This window comes from Labrus bergylta, chromosome 2 (assembly GCF_963930695.1).
Source record: "Labrus bergylta chromosome 2, fLabBer1.1, whole genome shotgun sequence".
Classification (NCBI taxonomy): Eukaryota; Metazoa; Chordata; class Actinopteri; order Labriformes; family Labridae; genus Labrus; species Labrus bergylta.
The window spans coordinates 22,672,803-22,693,670 of record NC_089196.1 but is presented as its reverse complement, the minus strand read 5'-3'; the positions used below and the strand labels follow the sequence as shown (position 1 = coordinate 22,693,670).

At 39.9% G+C, this 20,868-nt stretch overlaps 2 protein-coding genes across 2 annotated transcripts; one reads left to right on the top strand and one right to left on the bottom strand.

Moving 5' to 3' along the window:
- The first annotated feature begins 319 nt into the window (after window positions 1-319).
- On the top strand, window positions 320-5,740 carry cdc45 (CDC45 cell division cycle 45 homolog (S. cerevisiae)). The gene is made up of 18 exons (XM_020643921.3): window positions 320-505; window positions 642-701; window positions 1,345-1,437; window positions 1,526-1,663; window positions 1,867-2,013; window positions 2,115-2,173; window positions 2,264-2,312; window positions 2,465-2,526; window positions 2,615-2,665; window positions 2,767-2,886; window positions 3,009-3,140; window positions 3,275-3,373; window positions 3,480-3,641; window positions 3,782-3,920; window positions 4,016-4,099; window positions 4,180-4,298; window positions 5,088-5,164; window positions 5,376-5,740. Exons 1-18 carry the CDS (start codon window positions 455-457, stop codon window positions 5,438-5,440), a joined length of 1,707 nt encoding a protein of 568 aa, XP_020499577.2. The 5' UTR covers window positions 320-454; the 3' UTR covers window positions 5,441-5,740.
- Window positions 5,741-18,227: 12,487 nt separating this feature from the next.
- Window positions 18,228-19,941, bottom strand: cldn5a (claudin 5a). Its single transcript, XM_020643925.3, has one exon. It carries the CDS (start codon window positions 19,720-19,722, stop codon window positions 19,075-19,077), a length of 648 nt encoding a protein of 215 aa, XP_020499581.1. The 5' UTR covers window positions 19,723-19,941; the 3' UTR covers window positions 18,228-19,074.
- Window positions 19,942-20,868: the final 927 nt, after the last annotated feature.

Genomic DNA, 20,868 nt, shown 5'->3' with positions numbered 1-20,868 from the left:
ATACCAGTGATCAAATATTATTATGGACATATTTCTGGTTTTCATGATTTCATGGCATTTCATGATTTTATGTTTCCAATTAAATGATATGTATAAAAAAATCGACCTGAGGGCCACATTGAGGGTTGATGGGGGCCGCATGTGAACCCCCCAGGGGCCGCCCGCCAGTTGCCCACCCCTGGTAGGTATAACATATAACATGCCACCTGGTTTTGGTTCTTTGTGTGAGAGCAGCATTTGTTTTTATTGTAGGCGTGGTCTATGACGTACGTTAATTCCCTCACAGTGATTGGCTGCGACTGACGTCACCAATTTTGGCGCCACATTTCCAACAAGGAACACAGACGGACGGCGCTGCTGCGGAGAAAGGCTGAATAAAATAAAACACCGCCGTTCATGCGACTTTAGTGCCGTAGCTTTTAATTTTAAACGTTTTAAGTCGATAGTTTTAAGAATGTTTATCACGGACATCAGGAAGGACTTTTATGAAGTTGTCGCCAACCAGGTAAGTTCTCGAGCTGAACTGTCACACCACACTGTTTGCTAACGATGCTAGCGCTTACCTGCTGTTATTATAGTAAGTTAGCTGTAGCTAAATTGACTCTACAATACTATACTATAACAATACACTTTGGTTTCAGAGAGTGGCTCTGTTGGTGGCCTCAGACATCGACGCCCTCTGTGCCTGTAAGATACTGCAGGTAAGATGATATGCTATCTGTTTACAAGTTTACATCTGTCTTTCATGAACCTAGTTTTGGTTAACTCGGCGTCTTTGCCATCAGGTGACTTACGTTTGTATTTAAATATATTGAATCTGCTCTATTTTAAGCTCAGGTTGTCGGACTTTATTGATAGGCTCTACTTTAGTTTGTTTCCTCATTGGCAGCTGCTTCCGTCGGGGAGATTTTGCCCAATAAGTGTTGTATACACTTTTTTTTTGATTCATAGTTCAAATATCAAGTTAATGTCAATACAATCTTTTCATATTTTCACATTCAGGTTCTGCATTTTCATTTACACACTGGCTAGAAATTCAGTGTTACTGTGCCCTACTTTGTCAGTGAGGAATAATGTAATGAGGAATAAGTCAATTAGACAATACAATGTTACAATTCACTTAGCAGACTTTTATCCAAAGCGATGTTCATCAGAGAGGAAGTACAACACTAATCCATTCATACACCGCCACCGAAGCAGCGGGAGCAATGCGGGGTTAAGTGTCTTGCCCGAGGACACATCTGACATGTTGCTCAGCTGGGGGTCGAGCTGTCAACCAGAGACTCTACCAACTGAGCCACAGTTCGCCCCTATAATCACTGAATGTTTTTTTGTCTCTGCCAGGCTCTGTTTCACTGTGACCAGGTCCAGTACACACTTGTGCCAGTTAAAGGCTGGCAGGACCTCGGTACTGCCTTCCTTGAACACAAGGAGCAGGTAAGATCAAATCAGACACCGGAGGCTAAACAAGGGAGGACCCATTGTTTTCATTGTTAACTAAATGTGGTTCTTTGGCGTCCTTCAGTTTAAGTACTTTGTCCTCATCAACTGTGGGGCAAATGTTGACCTTCTCGAGATGCTTCAGCCAGATGACGATGCCGTCTTCTTCATCTGTGACACTCATCGGCCTGTAGATGTTATTAATGTCTACAATGATACCCAGGTGATGAATAATGAATTCAGTTAAATCATTATTAACAATGAATATTACAGTTTTAATTCTCAACCTGTTGCATCATGTGTTTAAAAAAAACTGTTTCTTGAAGTTTGTTAGGGATACATAATGTTTAACCACATACCTGTGACAGTTTTGTCAATCTGTCACTTATAGGATTCTTCTTACAACTCTTGTCATCTCATTTACAGATAAAGCTGCTAATTAAACAGGATGATGACCTTGGTGTGCCCTCATATGATGATATCTTTAGAGATGAAGAAGAGGAGGGAGATGACTCTGGAAATGAAAGTGATGAAGGCACAGAGCCTTCTGGGAAACGCAGGAGATATGATGAAGTACGTGTTCAACAGGATACGAATTCAAAACTGGAATGAATCAAGATTGTGTTGACCGGACTAGTGATTGTGTGTCTGTGCTTGTGGTCATATTGTTGCAGGGCGCAGTGGAGAGGAGGATTGAAAGACAGAGAGCGAAGAGGGAGTGGGAGGCTCGAAGGTAACATGTTTTTGAAGTAGATGTAAGAATGTTGTTTGGATTAAAGACATCATGTTTCTTTATGACACTAACATTTCACTCAATTTTCAGGAGGGAAATCTTGTTTGACTATGAGCAGTATGAATATCATGGGACCTCTGTGAGTTGTTCTTTTTCAAGAGTTTTTTTCTTTTTGATGAAATGAAATATATGCTTTACATCTATAAACTTACTCAGGACTTTCACCTCACTTATTTTGTTATAAGTGTTCCTGAAAGTAGGAGTATAAATGTTTTCTATTTTCTTTGTCAGGCTGCCATGATGTTTTTCGAGCTGGCATGGGTGTTGACTAAAGACACCAAAGACATGCTTTGGTAATACATCTGATATACCCTTGTTTTCTTAATATATAAACATTCACTGTGCAGACTTTTTGATATAGACTGACTTTTTTCTTTTCAGGTGGGCGGTCATTGGCCTGACAGACCAGTCGGTTCATGATAAAATCACACAGTAAGAACGGCGTGATATAAGATCAGCAATTGCTGCGTTTTTGCATTATGTTGTTGGCCTGATGTTGCTTATGTATTCTTGCCTGCCTGCTGTCTTTTTAGTATGAAGTATATAACAGACATCGCCACAATGCAGCGTCACGTTTCCCGCCACAACCACCGAAATGAGGATGAGGAGAACTCCCTCTCCATCGACTGCATGAGGATTTCCTTTGAATACGAGTATCCTAAATTATTTGACAAGTTATCACAACAGGTCTTTACATCACAGAATTCCCCTTGTACAAAAAATCCCTCATTTAAACTCTTTATTGCTTTGACTTTTCCTTAACTCTTCGCTTCAGCCTCCGTCTAACCCTCTACCAGCACTGGTCCCTGTATGAGAGTATCTGTAATTCATGTTATACATCATGCAACTTCAAGCTTTGGACATTAAATGGCCAAAAGAAACTCCAGGAGTTCCTAGCTGACATGGGGTAAAGTACCTAAAAAAAAATGATTATTTTAATGTTACTAGTGCAGCATCTATCAGCAAGAGTACAACTTGTATTAAGTGGACTTGGATGCAAGTCTGGGTGAAGTAAAGCTGCATTTCCTTTCTTATTAACAGACTGCCTCTAAAGCAAGTAAAACAGAAATTTAACTCCATGGACATGTCAATCAAAGAGAACCTCAGGGACGTTATTGAGGAGTCGTCAAATAAATACGGGTATGAATCCCTAAAACAGCTTAAACAAAAATAACTTAACTTGCTTCTACACCGAAATGCAATTATTTTTTTTTTTATTTTTTTTTTCCTTTTCACCCTCTTTCAGTATGAAGGACATCCGCATCCAGACATTCGGTGTTCACTTTGGCTTTAAGAATCGCTTCCTGGCCAGTGACATGGTCCATTCTACCGCTGCCTTGCTGGAGAGCACTGAGAAAGACGAGAGTGATGGGGACAACTTCATCAAGGCTCTGGACTCTCTTTCCAGGTGTGTAGTACAAACCTCAAGTTAGTTTATGACAGAACTCTAGGATCAAAGATGTTGATATGCTCAGAATGAGTGGTTTAAAGCTGTATAATATAATAATTTTAAGTGGACCTTCTGCTTGTGTCTTTTATTCTGTGTAGGAGTAACCTCGATCGTCTGAATTCAGGCATTGACCTGGCGAAGAAGAAGCTGATGGCGATCCAGCAAACTGTAGCCAGCTGCATCTGTACTAACCTCATCTTGTCTCAGGGACCCTTCCTCTACTGCTACCTCATGGAGGTATGAGTGTGTGTGCAAGTCTGTGTGTGGATTCTTCTTAACAGTACACAGTGTTTCCGCTCATTACTTTTCTCCTTCTGCCGTCTCGTGTGTAGGGAACACCTGATGTGAAGGTCTTTTCTAAGCCCGTGGCCTTGACTCTGCTCTGCAAATACCTCCTGAAGGCCTTTGTCCATTCTGTAAGTATCCCACTGAATTAAAACTGTCAAAAATATCCTGTTTCTTTTTTCTTTTCATTCATGCTGTTATTTTCTTGTAGACGAGGAACAAGCGTTGCAAACTGCTTCCTCTTATCATGGCTGCTCCAAAGGATGTGGAGAAAGGAACTGTCATTATCGTGGGAATCCCACCTGAGTCTGAAACATCTGACAAAAAGAAGTAAGACTTCTCTTTTTAAATATAAATAAATACTAAGATGTTTCTCCAATATGCTAGTTGAAAATGCAATGTCGTATTTACAGATTTTTTTGATAACCTATTTGTGTGTGTGTAAAAAAAACCTTCAGAATTATATGTGGTTTTATGTGGACTATAACATCAAAAACACCACATCTCTTACTAGAACTGTTTTTTTTAACCATGATATTTGTTGCTTTAAGAGAAAGACAGGCCTTTTCCAATATTCTTCGCTGATGTTTTCTCAGGTTCAATTTCAATTCAAAGAACATTTAAAACACACATTTGCCTTTCATTTCTTTGTATTAGTATTATTCTAGGCTGATAGCAGGGTTGATCATTGATTGGTTCTGTTTTGATAGAGCAGAATTCAAGGTGATGTCAAAAGTCCTAAAAAAACATATTTTAGATTGATCAGGGATCCAAATTGAACAGATTTTCCGACTCGAAACGTTGACTTAACGAAGACTTAAATTATCCATGCAAATGTTTCCCACATTAAAAGAACTTGGACATTTACGACCTACTAAGTATATTTGTTAGCTTTTTTTGTTCTTTCCCAATCACTTTGTTTATTAAAAACAGAGAAAATCCTTCCTATTGAAGAAGTCGACCCCAGAGAAACTTTGGTTTCATTTAATAGCTGAAATAGTGGATGCTAATGGAACATTTTTTTTTCAATTGTTTTTCAAAGTGATTGATTTAATGCTAATTGATGCTGTTGTAATATGTGTAAATGTATTGCATTCAGCCTAATTTTCATCTCTTCAGTTTCTTTGGTCGAGCGTTTGAAAAAGCTGCAGAGAGCACGAGCTCCAGAACTCTTCATGACCACTTTGATTCTTCAAGTAAGAGATTTGATCATTTACTTTTATGTATATCATATTGTCCTGTGTTCATGTCCTCCCTTTATTTTTTCATGTGTGGGGGGTTGTATGTTTCTGCTCAGACACAAGGTGGCAGCCTTGTCCTCATTTCTACCAGAGCTGTTTTCTGATGACAGATGTATTCAGGACTACCTAACTATTCATTCTGACCCGTTTTCCTTTTTCTGTGCAGTCATTGAGCTGAAGATGGAGGACAGAAGCAAGTTTCTGGATGCACTCATCACTCTACTGTCATGAGAACAAATCAGTTTAGAGGTTGAGTTCTTGGTTTGTTTCTGGAACAGTGTAAGTGCTTCTGTAGTCCGCACTTCTGGTCAAACATAACCAAAACTAGTCAGTCCCAACAGACACCAGCACCAGAGTTTTAATCGTTTTTATTTGTATATTATTGTACAGTCTTTTTGTAAATGTATGGAAGTCTTATCTTTTAGTTTTTCTTTAGATCTGTCTTTTATTTCTGTCCATGTTTGTGAGTGTTTCTTCACATTTTAATGTTTTTTTTTAACATGTTTAAATAAATTTAAGTATTTGACGTCATCATTCTGTCAGCCTTTTGTCAAAAAGTATCACGTTTGCAACAGCTGTTATTATTGTTACTCGCAGTTTGATGAGAGCTTTGAAATGTTGGAAAATGTCATCACACCGTTAACAGAAGATGATATGCAATTTAAGTTAAAATGGACACAATCTAAGCATTTCTTTAAAAAGGAACTGAGGGCTGATCATATCTTACATTCTTTCGCAGATAATTATTTGGTGAAACTGTGGATAACAGAAATATGAAAAAAAAAAAATGGTGAAGCTTATTTCCTCCACATGTAGAGATAAAGCTAATGTCAGCAGGATCTGTTCCACAGAGAGCAGTGACTCAACCTTTAGTTTGTCACAAACTAAAGGTTGGTGGTTCATCCCCAGCTCCTGCAGTCCACATGTTTAAGTATCTTTGCTTCCCAATGGCATAGCCAGCAGTGTTTGAAGGCATTTTTTAAATAGAATTATTTAACACTGATACTCACTTTACATAGTATCCTCTGCCATCAGTGAATGTATGAATGTCACATGAAGTGTAAAAGGGATTTGAGTAGTTGAGCTAGACCGGGACTAGATTAGAAAATGATATGTACCTTTTTGGGGACAAACTACCATAAAACAAAAGACTTCTTTAATTAAAAATAAGTGACTGACTGTAGGAAAGCATTGACATGAATGTTTTAGTCCCGATACCAAAGCCTGGGCTGTGTAGGCCTGATGCCTGATTTGATAGGTGATGTCAATACTGTCACGGTTTAAAAAAAAAAAATAGCATCGATAGATTTCCCCTTAAAAGTTTGTTGGATTTAAATTGTTTATTCACGACACTTTGTTGTCAACTTCCACCTCTAGTCACACTTCATCCCTTAACTTTGACATCATCCTGCTGTCAACTACTTTAATTAACTTCTGTTCACTCATTCACTTCATTCATGTCATAAGTGTCACCCTGAAGATACTTGAATGAGTGAAGGGCTGAGTCAAATTGGCAGGGATATCAGTTTAGAGCACTGTATTTTTTTGTAATTGAAATATCAATATTTGGCGTCAGGGACTCTTTAATTGTAACACACGAGTCAGGATAGCGATATATTGTTGTATCAACAATAATCTAGAAACAACTGTTGGCAGCAACTATGATAGGTAGAGGAGTGCTGAGCAATTCAACCAGAAGACGTAAGAATACAACAAGGAAATGTAAAATAACTGATTATAAATTGACTTTTCATGGTCCCACTGACTCATTGACGAGCCATCGCTGTTTAATGTGAGCAAAAATAAAAACACGCTCTAATCAATTTGACAAGAGGAAGTTAAACATTCTCTCATAAAACAAAGATCTGGCAGAGTTTTGCTGTTGGCAGTCACACTCTTGTCATCGTGATCCAATCTTTTGTTTTGCTGACGCACAACTTGTGATTCCACAGAAAAGTCAAACAGCTCGTCCAGTAATTGTAGGATTTCTTGGGGGAAATAATGCAGTATTAAAAACTTGACATCTCCTGAGCTCAGCATTCTCATGTGGGGCAAAGGTGAGCGCCTAGACCTTGTCCCACATTGGAGAATGTAGGCCAAACCTCCTGGTGTTGATTTTCTTTCTGTGTCCAGAGAGTGAAATGGAAATGTGTGTGTGTGTGTGTGTGTGGGGTGGGGGGGGTTCTGAGCTTCTCTCTGCGGGGTAATTAAGATCCTTATCGTTACCGAACCAGGATGAGATCATGACCTGCAGTGGGAAAGGGTGTTTGTGTTCAGGAAAGTCCAGACTGATTGGCAGCAGCGAGACTGAAACATGCCGTGATATGCATCGCTCTGCAGGAGGATGTTAATGGTCTTATTGTCACCAGCTGAGGTTCTGGATGCATGTGCACATCCATAATTGTATTGTTTACAGTTGTGGCAGAGTGATGTTATCATGACGAGGAAGCAGAAAGTTACAGAAGACACATTTATGTCATTAACAGGGTGGGGGGTTTATTTTTAGAGATGTACTTATGATATGTAGAAACATCTGTCTCTCTCTTTTGTTCTGTCTTTCTCTCACTTCTTACTTGTACTGACTGCAAGTTTTTGCTGTCTAGTCTAGTAAGAGCTGTACCAGAGGATGGATTTTCCCAGATGTCCCTGAATAGTATTGGAGCAAAGTTAAAGCCTTCCTGGCCCATGTCAGGCCTAAATAATGGTTTAAAATCAGCATGTGGGAGGGCTAATTCACCAAAAGGTTAATTTAGAAGCTGTTTGAGAGTTTTTTAATCTTTATTTAAACTTGAGAAGTTGTGTTAGAGAAGGAAAGTGATGCACATTTTATTTCAAAACACATCAAGAAAACTAAACCAAAGTTAAACATGTTGGCTTTGCTGCATCTTAGGTCAAGATCCAGTCTGAACATATATATATTTTCATCATCTGACACTTTCCTGGTTCAGGGAGCAGACACAGCATGTCAGTTTAGTGATGTTACACCTGTTCTACCCATCGTTTGGCCTTCTCCCGTCGGCCATCAATCACTCTGCTCTCCATCCCCCTCTTGCACCTCTGGTGAAGTGGGGCCACTGCCCTTTCCGCCGCTCTGCATCACAGGAATGTGCCATGCAACACACACACACCCACACTGAGGGGATACATACCCCCCAAAGGCTGGATCGTGCGGCTGGTGTGTGGATGTACAGAGCAGCAGATTTAAAGGTCTCACACTCAGTCGTGTTCATTGGGTTGGTGATGTTGGTTCATACTGAAGGGTGTAGCTTATAAGATGTATTTTATACTACATGAGATAATGTTTCAGAATTATTGTAAAAAGACTTCTACTATCTCATTGTTGACATCTGTCATTTTTAGAAAAAATAATGCAGATCAATCTGCAATTAATCGTCATTCCCAAACACCGTAAAAGTTCAAAATATTGTAAAGCCTGTACCATTAGGTTCAAAGTCAAGCCTAGCTGTTGCTAGAAATATATAATCCGGCTTGTTTGTACAGCTCTAACAATTTCAGATTCCAGTCAAGATTAGTTTTACTGGACAGCCAGAGACAAAGAGCTACAGCTGACTGTTTCTCCTTGTCTGTGCATCATGCTGTGAGCGGATGATGACTCATTCACACAGACGCACACATACACAAACAGTAGCACCAATTGATTTACAAGAAGGAAAACTTTCGTTTCACTGTAAATTCACCTTCCCTTCAGTGCTGTAATTTCTCTCGTGCTGCTTGAAGCTTCACGTCAGCCTGTCAGCCTACAGATGCCCTTAATGATCCTTAACCCGTGAGACCTTTAACCCCTCGAGCCCTCTCACAGTCGGGGTGTTATACCCTGAATCGGCCTCTTCTCTTCTGTTGTTTTAAAGTGCTTTTAGGCAAAAGAGATTAGTACTAACTGGAAAAACATTTGCATGAATTTTATGGATTGATGAATTATTTGGCTGCGTCAGATTCACACTAAAAGTCCTTTGCATAAAGTTGTGTCTGTAAATATTCAATACCCTCTCTTCTTTTCAACTTGTGCACTGTTTAAATTACAAATAACAAAACAAAATAGTTAATAGTATTATTTGTGGTGATACAAGCTTTTGATTGTATGAAAGCACAGACTCTTGAAGACAGTACAGAATTATGAAAAACTCCTTGAAACTGCTGAACATCTCTGTAACCATCTCTCTCAAAAAAGTAATGTCTTATTTGAATGAAATATTACTTCTTGGTTTGTGAACTTTTAAGGAAGCTTTTTTCAGATCTGCCCCAAAGTATCTCCAGCATCAAGGAATACCTCAAGGCTCTGTGTTTGACCCCTCCTCATCCCAATGTACATGCTGATCAGAGCTTCTACATCCACCCGTTGTTAGCTGTAACCTTCTGTGAGCCAAGCTAAGCATCTACTGGCTGTAAATTTACTGTAAAAAATTGTAGGTCTTCTCATTTAACAGTTAGATATCCATAATATACCATTTCTGAAAATATTTAACTATATCTTAAGGTAAAGGGCCCCCCTCAGTCGTTGTGATATAATGAACCAAGAAGAGTCCCTAGAGTTTAAATTGTTTTACTTAAACGATTGCCATGGACTCCCTGGTATAAGTCTCACTGTGTTCTGCCTAATCTCTTCAACAGGAAATATTTTTTAACAATCACAAACTCTATTTCCAACCCAGTCAGCCAAGGTGCTCCACAAGGCTTTTTGCTTGGACCCCTCTGCTTTATCAAATACTTTCTTTCCCTTTGTGAAATCATCCATTGCCCAAGTCCTAAAAATCTGGATGTCATTCAGCCTTCTCAAGATAAGTAGCAGTAAAACAGAGCGTTGTGTGTTACGGTTCCCAAGTTTCTGCAAATGATGACTGGAGATCTTTATCTTGAAATTATCAGCTGCTCCATCTGAACATCCACAGATGTCAACAACCTGGTTGCTACTTTGGGCTCTAAACCTATAATTACAGTTATGCATCAAATCAATCAGTAATCTTCTTTCTACCACCTGAAAAACATCCCCAGACTCCAGCCATCACTCTCTGACTCTGAGGTAGAGACCATAAGACAAGACTTTTGCAAAGGAATCTTGTCTGTGGTATCCAGCAAAACCCTGGACAGGCACTAATATTACAGAACTAAGATGCCAGGCCTCTCATCTGCACCACTATTTGGCAGCAGATAACCTCAACCCTCACCCTATCACTCTGTCCAGGTCAAGTACTAAACAACATTAAAAATCCTCCTCTTAAACTATAAATCCCTCCATGCCCTAGCTTATCTATCAAACCTCCTCCACCTCTACACCCTTTCCAGGAATCTGATATTCTCTGACATGGACGTGATCATCATCCCCCACACAAGTCTGCAGACTTTGTTTGGAAAATCCATTGGCATGATCCCTTTTTAGATTAAAATTCTCCAACAACGCTGTCACAACGCCATGATTCTGTGGTTCCAGTGTGTGGTTTCACATGGTGTTACGGTGTTGTGGAAGCGCGAGAGGCACAACTCTGCCTGCTCTGACGTTACACATTACCCGAGTATCCCGCACAGAAACGACTTCGCTGCACCGTTCCACTTCTGTGTATTGCACATTGCAGATGATGTGTAATGGGGTTAATATATCCAGACTTCAAATGGCAATAATGTAAACGACATTAGAATCTCCCTTCCAGCAGATTCACTGCATTTTTAGACACTTCAGAAACAAAAATTAAAAAAATACCTGTTCACTAAGGCCCTCAGCCTGTCGTTTGAACATCCAAAACAAACACAGTTTGTATTATTGTGTTGGGTTTGTATCAGTCTAGCGTAACCATGTGAAGGCTTTTCTTGGTACAATCAATCTTTAATCATAAAGTATCAAAACATAAAAAAGTGATCTCAGGACAATCTACATATTGAGCCACATTACAATATTAATCCACCATGAACAAGCACTTGGCAACAGTGACTACAGTCAGAAATGTTGAACAGATCCAGACTTAGAAATGGACAGCAATCATAAGCGATCAGCTACCTATTCTCATTTTTAAAACAATTAAAATAACCATGACCCAACGGTGACATTGACTTTGAGGAATTATAAACAATGAGGACCAATAGATTTTTTGCATATGTATTTAAGATAGAGGATGTTTCTGTGAGCATTGGTTAAAGCAGCTTGTTTTTTAACTACAGCATGTTAAAATGTGAGAAGTTCTGTTTATTGATGGATAGCACCTTGAGATGAAGCATCTCGTTTTCGAGGGAGTCCAACACAAAAAACATAAACCAGTACAGTGTGATACAGACACAGTCATGCACAACATACACACATAAAGGCTCTCACCCACCCGTCCGCTCACATATCCCTCCCGCAAAGCCACAGCACCCATGTTATGTTATTCACATTATATTTAGGTTTAAACAGACACTTGGATACCAGGGAGGCAAATTAAAAGGGGCTTAAACACAACAGCTTCATCATTCTTTTCTTCAATTCTCAGTGGTAGGTGGTTCAGTCATGCTGGACTCCTTTCACTGGATGATATGCACTACAACGTCCATTCTTAAAAACACACTGTGGCCCCATGCACAAAGAGAGTGAAGGAGCTGAGAAAGAAAGAAAAAAGGGACGTGGCATGGTTTTAGTTTTCTTTTTTAATAAATGTGACTTTCACGTATCACAAAAGTGACAGCGTGATTACTTCTTGTCCTCCAACCGTCCTAACAAATGTGAGCAAGTGTTTTCCTGCAAGATGCAATTAGCTTGGAAACAATAGTATCCTGTTTGTGTGTGTTGGAGACAGGCTGTTTGTGTAATCAGCCCCTGTTGGCCATATCCTATGTTCGATGGGAGTCCAAATTAGCAGTAAAGTCTGCAGCTAAAAGCAACACCACCTGTGTCACTTTGCCCAAACTGATTGAAAAAATGAAAGTGGTTTAGTGTCGCTGCAGTTCTGGATGCTAGAGGGTTTTTTTTTCTTACTATAAAAGAGACTAACTCCACTTACATTTTGCTTACCGTGCCAAATCAGAAATGTCTCCTCATCTCACCCAGACATTCCTTCTGCTGCCGGGCCTCTTCAACTCAGCAGAGGGTTGTCAGTCAGTCACCACTTTGTCTGCTCCAACTTACCTACATTGTCTGTACGTGTGTGTGTGTGTGTGTGTCTGTGTGTGAGATGTATGCAGGACTTATTACATGCTTTTTTCATGTCTTTTCTTTTAAGTGGCCGCCATATGATGTACTGTATGGAAAAATGATCTCACTCAGACCGGCATGAAAGAAGTTGAGACTCCCTCTTTTCGACTTCTCCTCTCCCATATTTGTGAGATAAAACCTTCCCTGTTCACTCTATTTATCATTCTGTTAAGAAAACACTTCATTTGTGGTTGTAAAACTCTTGTAAGCTTGTCTCAAATTGCACAGGGTTATTTAAATATTGTGTAGTTTGGAAAAATATTTGGCTGTTCTTTTCATAAATATTAAGGTTATGTGAGCCTCATGCACAAAGTTAATGACCATTGAATATCACTCACTTACATTTACCCTTGAGAAATCTTTGAACTTGCAATATCAGGGCACTTAAGGACAGTTCAAAAACAAATTACAAATTTGACATTGAAAATCCATCAGCTGTTATATAGTGGCAGATTCTTACTTATTTATACAACCTGTAGTTTTAGAGATTGTTAAAGGAGTCCAGTAACCCAGGAGTGACCAGGCTGACATGCTTAGCCATAGTTTGCAATCCATCGTAGCCAAATACTGAGTTTGTTGTAGTAAATAGGCAGCCAGGCTAGCTTGCATTTAAAGCAGTTCATTTATTACTTTTTCAGTGAATGCCTATAGTTCAACTCCAGTTACCACCAACAAACATGGTGGGGGTGGGGGGCACTGACTACCCAGGGCGCCAATGGAGGAGGAGACCCTTATTATTATTACCAGAATTTTAAACTTTGATATAATTCTGGTCAAAATCAAAAAATATCAATGCATGTTTTAATACAAGAGAACAAAATAAAAAAGAAGGGTCACACCCCTTTTCTACATCACCTCAGTTGTAGCCTTACAAGCGACACCCATACAAAAAGTACATTAAGATGCTAATTTGACTCTTAAATATACCATTATTATTGTCTTGGATTCATGTTTTTTTTCAACCTGATGAGGGTTTGGTCTCCTCCAGCTTTGTCTGTGAATTTTTTTTTGCTGACTAGGTTGTGTGCCTTTACAGCTGAAAGCAGTTTCCTGTTCAGCTGAGAATCAGGATAAACAATAAGGGTGGCAGAGTGAACTAAAATGGGTAACCTTTGGGCCAGACAGCTTTTAAATGAGTTACTTTGTGTAGCTGAGAAAAGCAGCTGAGTCATGTAATAATTATGTTGGTTCTATCCTCTTTCACTTTCACAGCTCATTTTAACATTTGATTTCATACTATCATGAAAAATATTGATATCATTAGTACAATCTATTGTCTTTAATATTGTAAAAAGCCAACTTTGCTGCAATAATTGACATTATCCCAAGGCCCAGTGCTCTTTTTCTCAACTGCAGCTTACTGTATCATCTTGTGGAACATTTTAGTCACACTCTCCAAAATAACAGCCGGGCTATTGTAATTTTTTGCACACGACAAAATCTTATGGCTTTTTGCTTGTTTTCTGAATTTTAGTGTCCGATGATAACATACCCACGGTGCACATCTTGTTGTGAAATGTCTTCAATACAGAGAAAAACAAATGATCAAAAACATGCAGGATTTGTTTTACTTCCCCAGAAAATAGCCTGACTATTTTGGAGACTTTGGCTTTTTAACTATAAACAATATTTGTCACACCATTAGCGGGGTTAAATGACTACATTTTGCTTATAAAGGTTGAATGGAACTGAACAAGGTAATGAACGTTTTCTGTTTGTTTTTGTACATGCACGTGAATTCCGTTGTACCTGAGTGTGTGTGTGTGTGTGTGTGTGTGTGTGTGTTGTTCACCATTGCTTTAACCCGACCACCAACCTTCATACACACACACACACACACACACACTCCACCCATCCTCCTCACCCTCACCCTCCATGTTCCTTCCTGTTTCCTGTTCCGCTGTCCTCTGCGCAGGAAGCCTGGTCCTGCAACAAAAACTTGTGAGTCACCAAGCTGTAAACTTTGTCGACATTTGCTGCAGAAAAGAATGTGGTTTGTTTTTTTTCTATTTGATCTCCATCTCTTGCCTCTAACCAGGCTTTGCATTGTGTCCCAAACAAACGGCTCATGGGGTCTTTAAACCTTGTGTACACAAAGCCACATTTGTCTTCCACGTTTTACCACCTGCTGACTCTTGGCTTTAATATCAGTGAGTAAGCTCCATCCAGCTGGGAAGTCTGGAGACTGTATGCACCTGCTAGCTCTGATTTAAGCGTGAGTCAATAGATAAAGACATAAATTAGGACTCCTTTATTTTTATGACTCATGTAAACCGCTACAGTCTTGGTATCTTTGAAGAATCCATTTCATTATACTTTGAAAACTTTCCTTAATCTGACCGATTATTTGCTGGTGTGAAGAGCTTTGGTTTGAAGGTTGTGACCCCTTTCAAATATGGGAATCGCAGGGGGATTCTGCTTCGATGAGATCATGCCTGGTCAGTAGCTAGAGGGAAGTGATTTTTTTGACTCGCCTGACCTGACGCCAGATTCAGAGTTCAGAGTTCATGTCATGAAAAACTACGCCCTTGCAAAGCCCCCTTCTTCTCCGAATTGCACAACCCTCTCTGGCAGCTAGGCTGAGCTGAAATCAGTACGCGACCCGACAGACTCCTGATATGACCTTAACCATGTCGCCCTCGCCCTGCCTGGCTGAAAGAGGTCAAGTTTAGGGGTCAAACTGGCTCTTCGCTTGTTATGCCATCCGCCTCTTTGAGATCATTTTTGTGAAATCAGCACTATTTCTGATATTTAACAACCCAATTGTTTATACTTGTGTTTTATACTTCTTTAACCAGAGGCAGTGTTTATGTTTTTAATGTTCATTTCCCAACTTAACATTTGCTCTTTAAATGAAACAAATGTGTTTCATCGGTCGCTGTTCATTTTGCAGTGACCACTACAGGCTTTAAGTAAATTCCCCCCCTTCATCTTCTAGACTGCTGTGCATAGGCTGTGTGCATATGTGTGTGTGTGTGTGTGTGTGTGTGTGTGTCCGAGCCTGCAAGAATGTCTGCTGGCCAGTCCTTTTATTAGGCTCATCCATACCACCACATTATAGGCTCTTGTCGCCAGGCAACTGCAGGTTCTGGCTGGTTACCATGGCTAGCGCCAATTGAGTGACGTGGCTAGCCCTATTTGCCTCTCTCTAAACTGGAATGAGGGTCTTTCTAAAGGTGCACCCCCACTTCAGCTCTCTCTCTCTACACATACACACACACACACACACACACACACACACACACACACACACACACACACACACACTCACACACTCTCACTTAACCCCCTCGCTCTTACACACCCTGCGCTTCGTCACCCTCTGTGCGGTGACTAGAGCAGTGGAACTAACAATCCGACAAAAACATCTCACTGAGGCGGACCAGACTGGACCCTTTAGGGAGGGTCTTTGTGTTGAAAAACCCATACAGACCCCACAGTGGGAACGCCTACTGTACTGGGAACACTGGGCAATACTCACAAAACGGCATATCAAAGTATTCTTAATACCATTATCTTATCTAATACAGATGCTTTAACTTAGTTTTGACATAAACAGTTCAAAAAGTGCGTCAGCTGCACTGTAGCTTTAAAGGCTTGAAGATTTTGTCTCAGTATTTATATATATAACGCTTTAGTTGTTTTCTCAATACAGGATTCATACAGGATATAAGGTAATTAAAAATGATTGTTTATAAATAGCCATGGTTAATTTCTCAAATCGTTTTTTTTAAATTGAGAAATAGTCCAAATCCCAAATATGAATGTGTTTAATATCAAAGGACAAGAAATAAACCAGCAAATCTTCAAATTCTATAAACTGGTAGCAGTGAACTTTTGCAATCTTTCGCCATAGAATGACATAGATTATTAGTAAAATTGTCAACCATTAAACTAATTGATTTGTATATGTATTACTTCAGCCCAACAACAAAAGCACCTCTTGAAAATAGAAATAAGGAAAGTGTCGAATATTTTCTAAATTATGATTACAAAAATCACAATAGTTCAAGCCACGCTTTCTCGTCTGTTCCAGACCTTTAAATGTTTATCAGATTATGAAGTTCGCTCTTCAGAATAAGCGTGTGTTTATATTTTTAGTTTGGATTATTAGGTCAAGTATCGGTTTACAGCAAAGCCAAAAATGAACTTTCTTATTTAACTGTTTGGGCAAAAACAGATATAAGTGCTAAAAATGCAAAGTGTTTATGAAATATTAACAGCCACTGAGCTGCATGTCAATAAATACAACTCATTGACCACAGAGCAAACTTCTTCCATGCATGAAGACAGCCTGAAATACTTCAAAGCTAGAAAACGAGCACAAGGTAAGGAGACCATAACTTTCTCTCTTAATAACCAGCATTATCATCCATATGCAATCAATATAGTGGTTATAGGCCATATTTAATACACTTACTGTACAGAAAAAGGAGTTGTTTAAACTTAAAAAGTTAGAGTCTTGGCTGCCTCATCATTTTAAGGGGACTGAATTTGAGATGATGCATTGAGATAAATTTGTATTCAAAATGAAAAAAAAACCATTCACGGTCAGATGTATTTGTTCTTTTGTACTTCACTATTATTTACAGTTTAGTTGTTTCGTCAACATTGTATTAACTTTTAATTCATAGATTCAAATATTACTACAATTTTAATTTACTTCATTGTTTGTACGAGAGCTTTTAAAAAGCTTTGTTCCCTATGCTATGAACATTTCAGACCTGGGAGGATATAATGGTGATTTTCATCGGGCAGGTAAAGTTGTTGATATCTTGAAGGCATGACACATGAGGGCCTAATCATTTTTAGTCACATTTAGTCAGTAAGGCTTTTTTGACTGACATAGAGGTGATTTGAGGGACAGACACAAAACAAAGCATTCAGGTTGTGAGTAATAGTTCACAATTTGACTGACAGAGAAACAATATCCCCTATGCCTGATTGTATATTTTTTTAAATGCAGAAAATGTTATAATTATTTCCTAGATTGACCCCCTTGACCCCACCCTAACTCAGCCCCCCCCCCCCCCCCCCCCCCCCCATTTTGGTTTGCATGACGGCCCTGACATGACTAATAGTTTTACAGTTTAAATTGCTTTAGAACAAAAAATAATTGAGTGGCATATCTTTAGAGGCTTTCTTTTGGATTTGTAGTAATCAAACACTCCCCAGACTGTATGAAGACTTTCTGCATGGCCATATTTTCAACTTGTAAGAGGGCATATGACCGGCTAAGATTCTTAAGTGACCAGCAAAACAAGAATGGATAAGCTTTCGTAATCCAGTCACAGTTTTAAATCAGAGGACTGTTACTTGTGGACTGAAATATCTTCTGTAATTGTGTCACAAGTTTAAAATTCCTGTGTCTTTAACACCTTTATTACAACATTTTTTCCAAACGTCATGTGTTGATAAATGAAGCAGCTGTGGACAAACTAATTGCTTCAAAGTGATGGTGTGTAATCTTTTGTCCTGAAGCCCATCTATCTTAGCACAGACGTGGTGGAGGGAGATGAGGCTGTGACGACTACTGAATGGAGTGACTTGCGGGAAGACGATTCCAGCAACTTCTCCACAGCTCCAATTTGGACGCCTTTCATTGACCGCGGACGGGGAGGGGTGGGGATGGTCTGAAAGGGTGGAGGTGGTGGGGGTTGTGCAGTATTGTGAGTTGAACAGCATAGCCCCCCTCTAGTTGAATGGGTATTGTCATCTGGATTTCTATGGCCAACCAAAATACTTTCTCCCGCCGTGGGGGTTTATGGATACATGGTGGGAACGGCATGCATTACGCACAGCCGTGCAGGGCATTCCTGACCAACACAACACTTTAACTAAAGATTTCAGACAATATACTCAGTTTAATCTTAATAAAATGAAACAATATTGCATCTTCATACACGAATAATGAATCATTACATAGACAAAAAAAAAAAAAAAACAGAGGAAAAAACGTTTATTCCTAAAATGTTTTGAAAAGAAAAAGAATTCCTGCAGTGTCGATGATGCAAAAACGTCGCAGGTGTTCAGTGCAGCCGAAAAAACATACGGTAACTTTTCACGTTGGGACCTTTAGATCCAGTATCAGAGACCCTACAGGTCCAAAATTTAACTGATCTCAAGCAACACAAAAGCCAGTCCGAGATTTACAAGGGCTTTGTCTACACTTTTCTTCTTCTTCGTTCTTTGTCGCTCTTGGACATTGTTGGAGTCCTCAACATCTCGCAACTGAAGGAATTGGTTCTTTGTGGGAGTGCAATCATTCTCAGTTACTGTACAAGTATGTGCTGACGATGCACATCAAGGTAAAAAAAGAAGTGTAAATATTCAATGGCAAAAGTTCCTCTAGAAAATAAAATCTTTGCAGTTACAACAGTACACAACTCAAAATGCTAATGATAATTTCAGATCACAAAAGCAGTACCTATAAGATACTCCTTTTGCCTTGAGCTACCTCTCGTGGTTGACAGTCTTATTTTTTTAATCTCTTGAAGATCCACACAAAAAAAAAAAGTTGTGGTCCGAGTGTGTTAAGGAAGAGCCAGTGTAAAAACAGCAGAGGTGTTTTCAATGATTTTCACGATCTATAGAACAAAAACAGCAGGTGCAAAAGATAACGTTCGTCAAAAACAGTTTTTTCAAAAGATCCTAAGTCACTTTTACGCACCTCCTGATGTAAGCCAAACGGCTACACATAATTCCTTTTATCATAGTCCCCGTTCTGCGTTGCCCTCTTGGTTGGTGCGTACTTTACAGAGTATCCAGAGTTCCCACTGGAGGGACAGGAGCAGCACAGCAGCGATCCACCGATCAGCAGCAGCGCTGAGGCTGCCCAGCCGATGTAGAGCGCGGCGCCGATCTCCCTCTTCTTGGATGAAGGCACCTGCGGGTTGTAGAAGTCCGAAATGATGTTGTTGGCCATCCAGCAGATCGGCACTAGCACAAACAGACCGCTGGTTATGTAGATGACACCTCCGGCGTTCACCACCCGGGCTTTGACGTACTCGGCGCGGATGCAGTTGGTACACTGCGCACCCGCGATGACAACCATGAGCCCCAGCACGCCCATCACAGCGGAGATAATGGTGAGCGCTCTGGCCGCCTGCAGGTCGTGGGTGAGGGCGAGGATAGAGTCGTGCACCTTGCACTGCATCTGCCCCGTGCTCTGCACTACACACGACATCCATAAGCCGTCCCAGATATATTGAGCCACTACGATGTTGGCTTCGATAAAAGCCGTCACCTTCCACATGGGCAGCCCGCATGAAACCATCACTAGGAGCGAGCCAATTACGCACAGAGCAAGTCCCAGGATTTCCAGTCCGGCCGACACCATTTTCGCTCTTTATGTTCTATCAAGTCCGCCTGAAGCTTTTCAAACTTTTCCCTATTTTCTATTCTTGAGAGCAAGGTGTATTTTGGCTCTTCTTCTCTCCTCGCTGTATGGACCGTTGATCGTTTGTTGCGCGTCACCTACCACATTAACTCTAAGATGAAAGAGACAGTAGCTCTGACTCTCTTTGTTAGTGTGGACGATGTGAAAACAACTGGAATCACAGTAGCACTGGACCACGAATATCTGCAGGGTGGGGGGTGCGAGGGGCTCGGGAAGAAACTTTCCTCCAATCGGCTTCGACCGCATCCACGCAGGACCAATGGAAATGCAGGGAAGTTGTGAGGCTGAATAAAGCGGTCCAGAGCGCATTGTGCGTTTGAACAGTTATTTACAAAGGATGGAGAGTGCAGGAGAGGGGGCACGGGCGCACAGGGGGTGAGTTAAGGGTACGTAGCAGCTCAAAGTAGTGGTTGGATGAATCAAGGCCCTTGTTATTGATTTTCAGACAGGAGGCTGTCTCCATGTCTGTGGAAGCAGCATACGCATAGTGCAGCCATAATTTCAGAATCTATCTAAATTTGAGCTAATCCCAGAAGTGGAGACAGAAAATTCAAGAAAATATCATATTCATTCGAATGAATGAAAATGAGGGAGTGAAATCAATAAAAAATAAAAATGTTTATAAAATTCTACACAACGCATAGACTACCACTGTACATTAAATACAATAAACAATTTTGAATTAAATTTACCTCATGTCATCCTTGATACAGTTGAAACTCCTCCTCTGGTAAACGGCCTACGTTGGTTGGCTACTAGTTCCATAATGGAAATTATTTTAAGATGATTATTTTTTTGTTTATTTCAGTTTCAGAAGGCTACAAGTGATCTACATGAAAATATTTTGAATGTGTTTTTTTTTTATGTTTATCATTTTCTGGTGGTAACTGAGTAAGCAGAGAATAATATGACTTATTGACCCTTATTGCAAACAATAGGCCTACATTTGTTCAAATTTAAACTAGAAATATCCTATCAATTGTTGTTTATTGTGCTTTAGCCTATGCCATTATATACCAAATTTAGGCTAGAACCAAAACTTGTCAACACATATTATGTAAGAACTTGCTTCTTTTAATTTGCCTA

What these genes read in the sequence shown, in the direction of transcription:
- cdc45 (XM_020643921.3), top strand. Translation starts at nt 455, where the DNA reads ATGTTTATCACGGACATCAGGAAGGACTTTTATGAAGTTGTCGCCAAC. An exon ending in ATGTCTACAATGATACCCAG is followed by an intron (nt 1,664 to 1,866) that starts GTGATGAATAAT and finishes TCTCATTTACAG; the next exon opens with ATAAAGCTGCTAATTAAACA. An exon ending in GAAACATCTGACAAAAAGAA is followed by an intron (nt 4,299 to 5,087) that starts GTAAGACTTCTC and finishes TCATCTCTTCAG; the next exon opens with TTTCTTTGGTCGAGCGTTTG.
- cldn5a (XM_020643925.3), bottom strand. Translation starts at nt 19,722, where the DNA reads ATGGTGTCGGCCGGACTGGAAATCCTGGGACTTGCTCTGTGCGTAATT.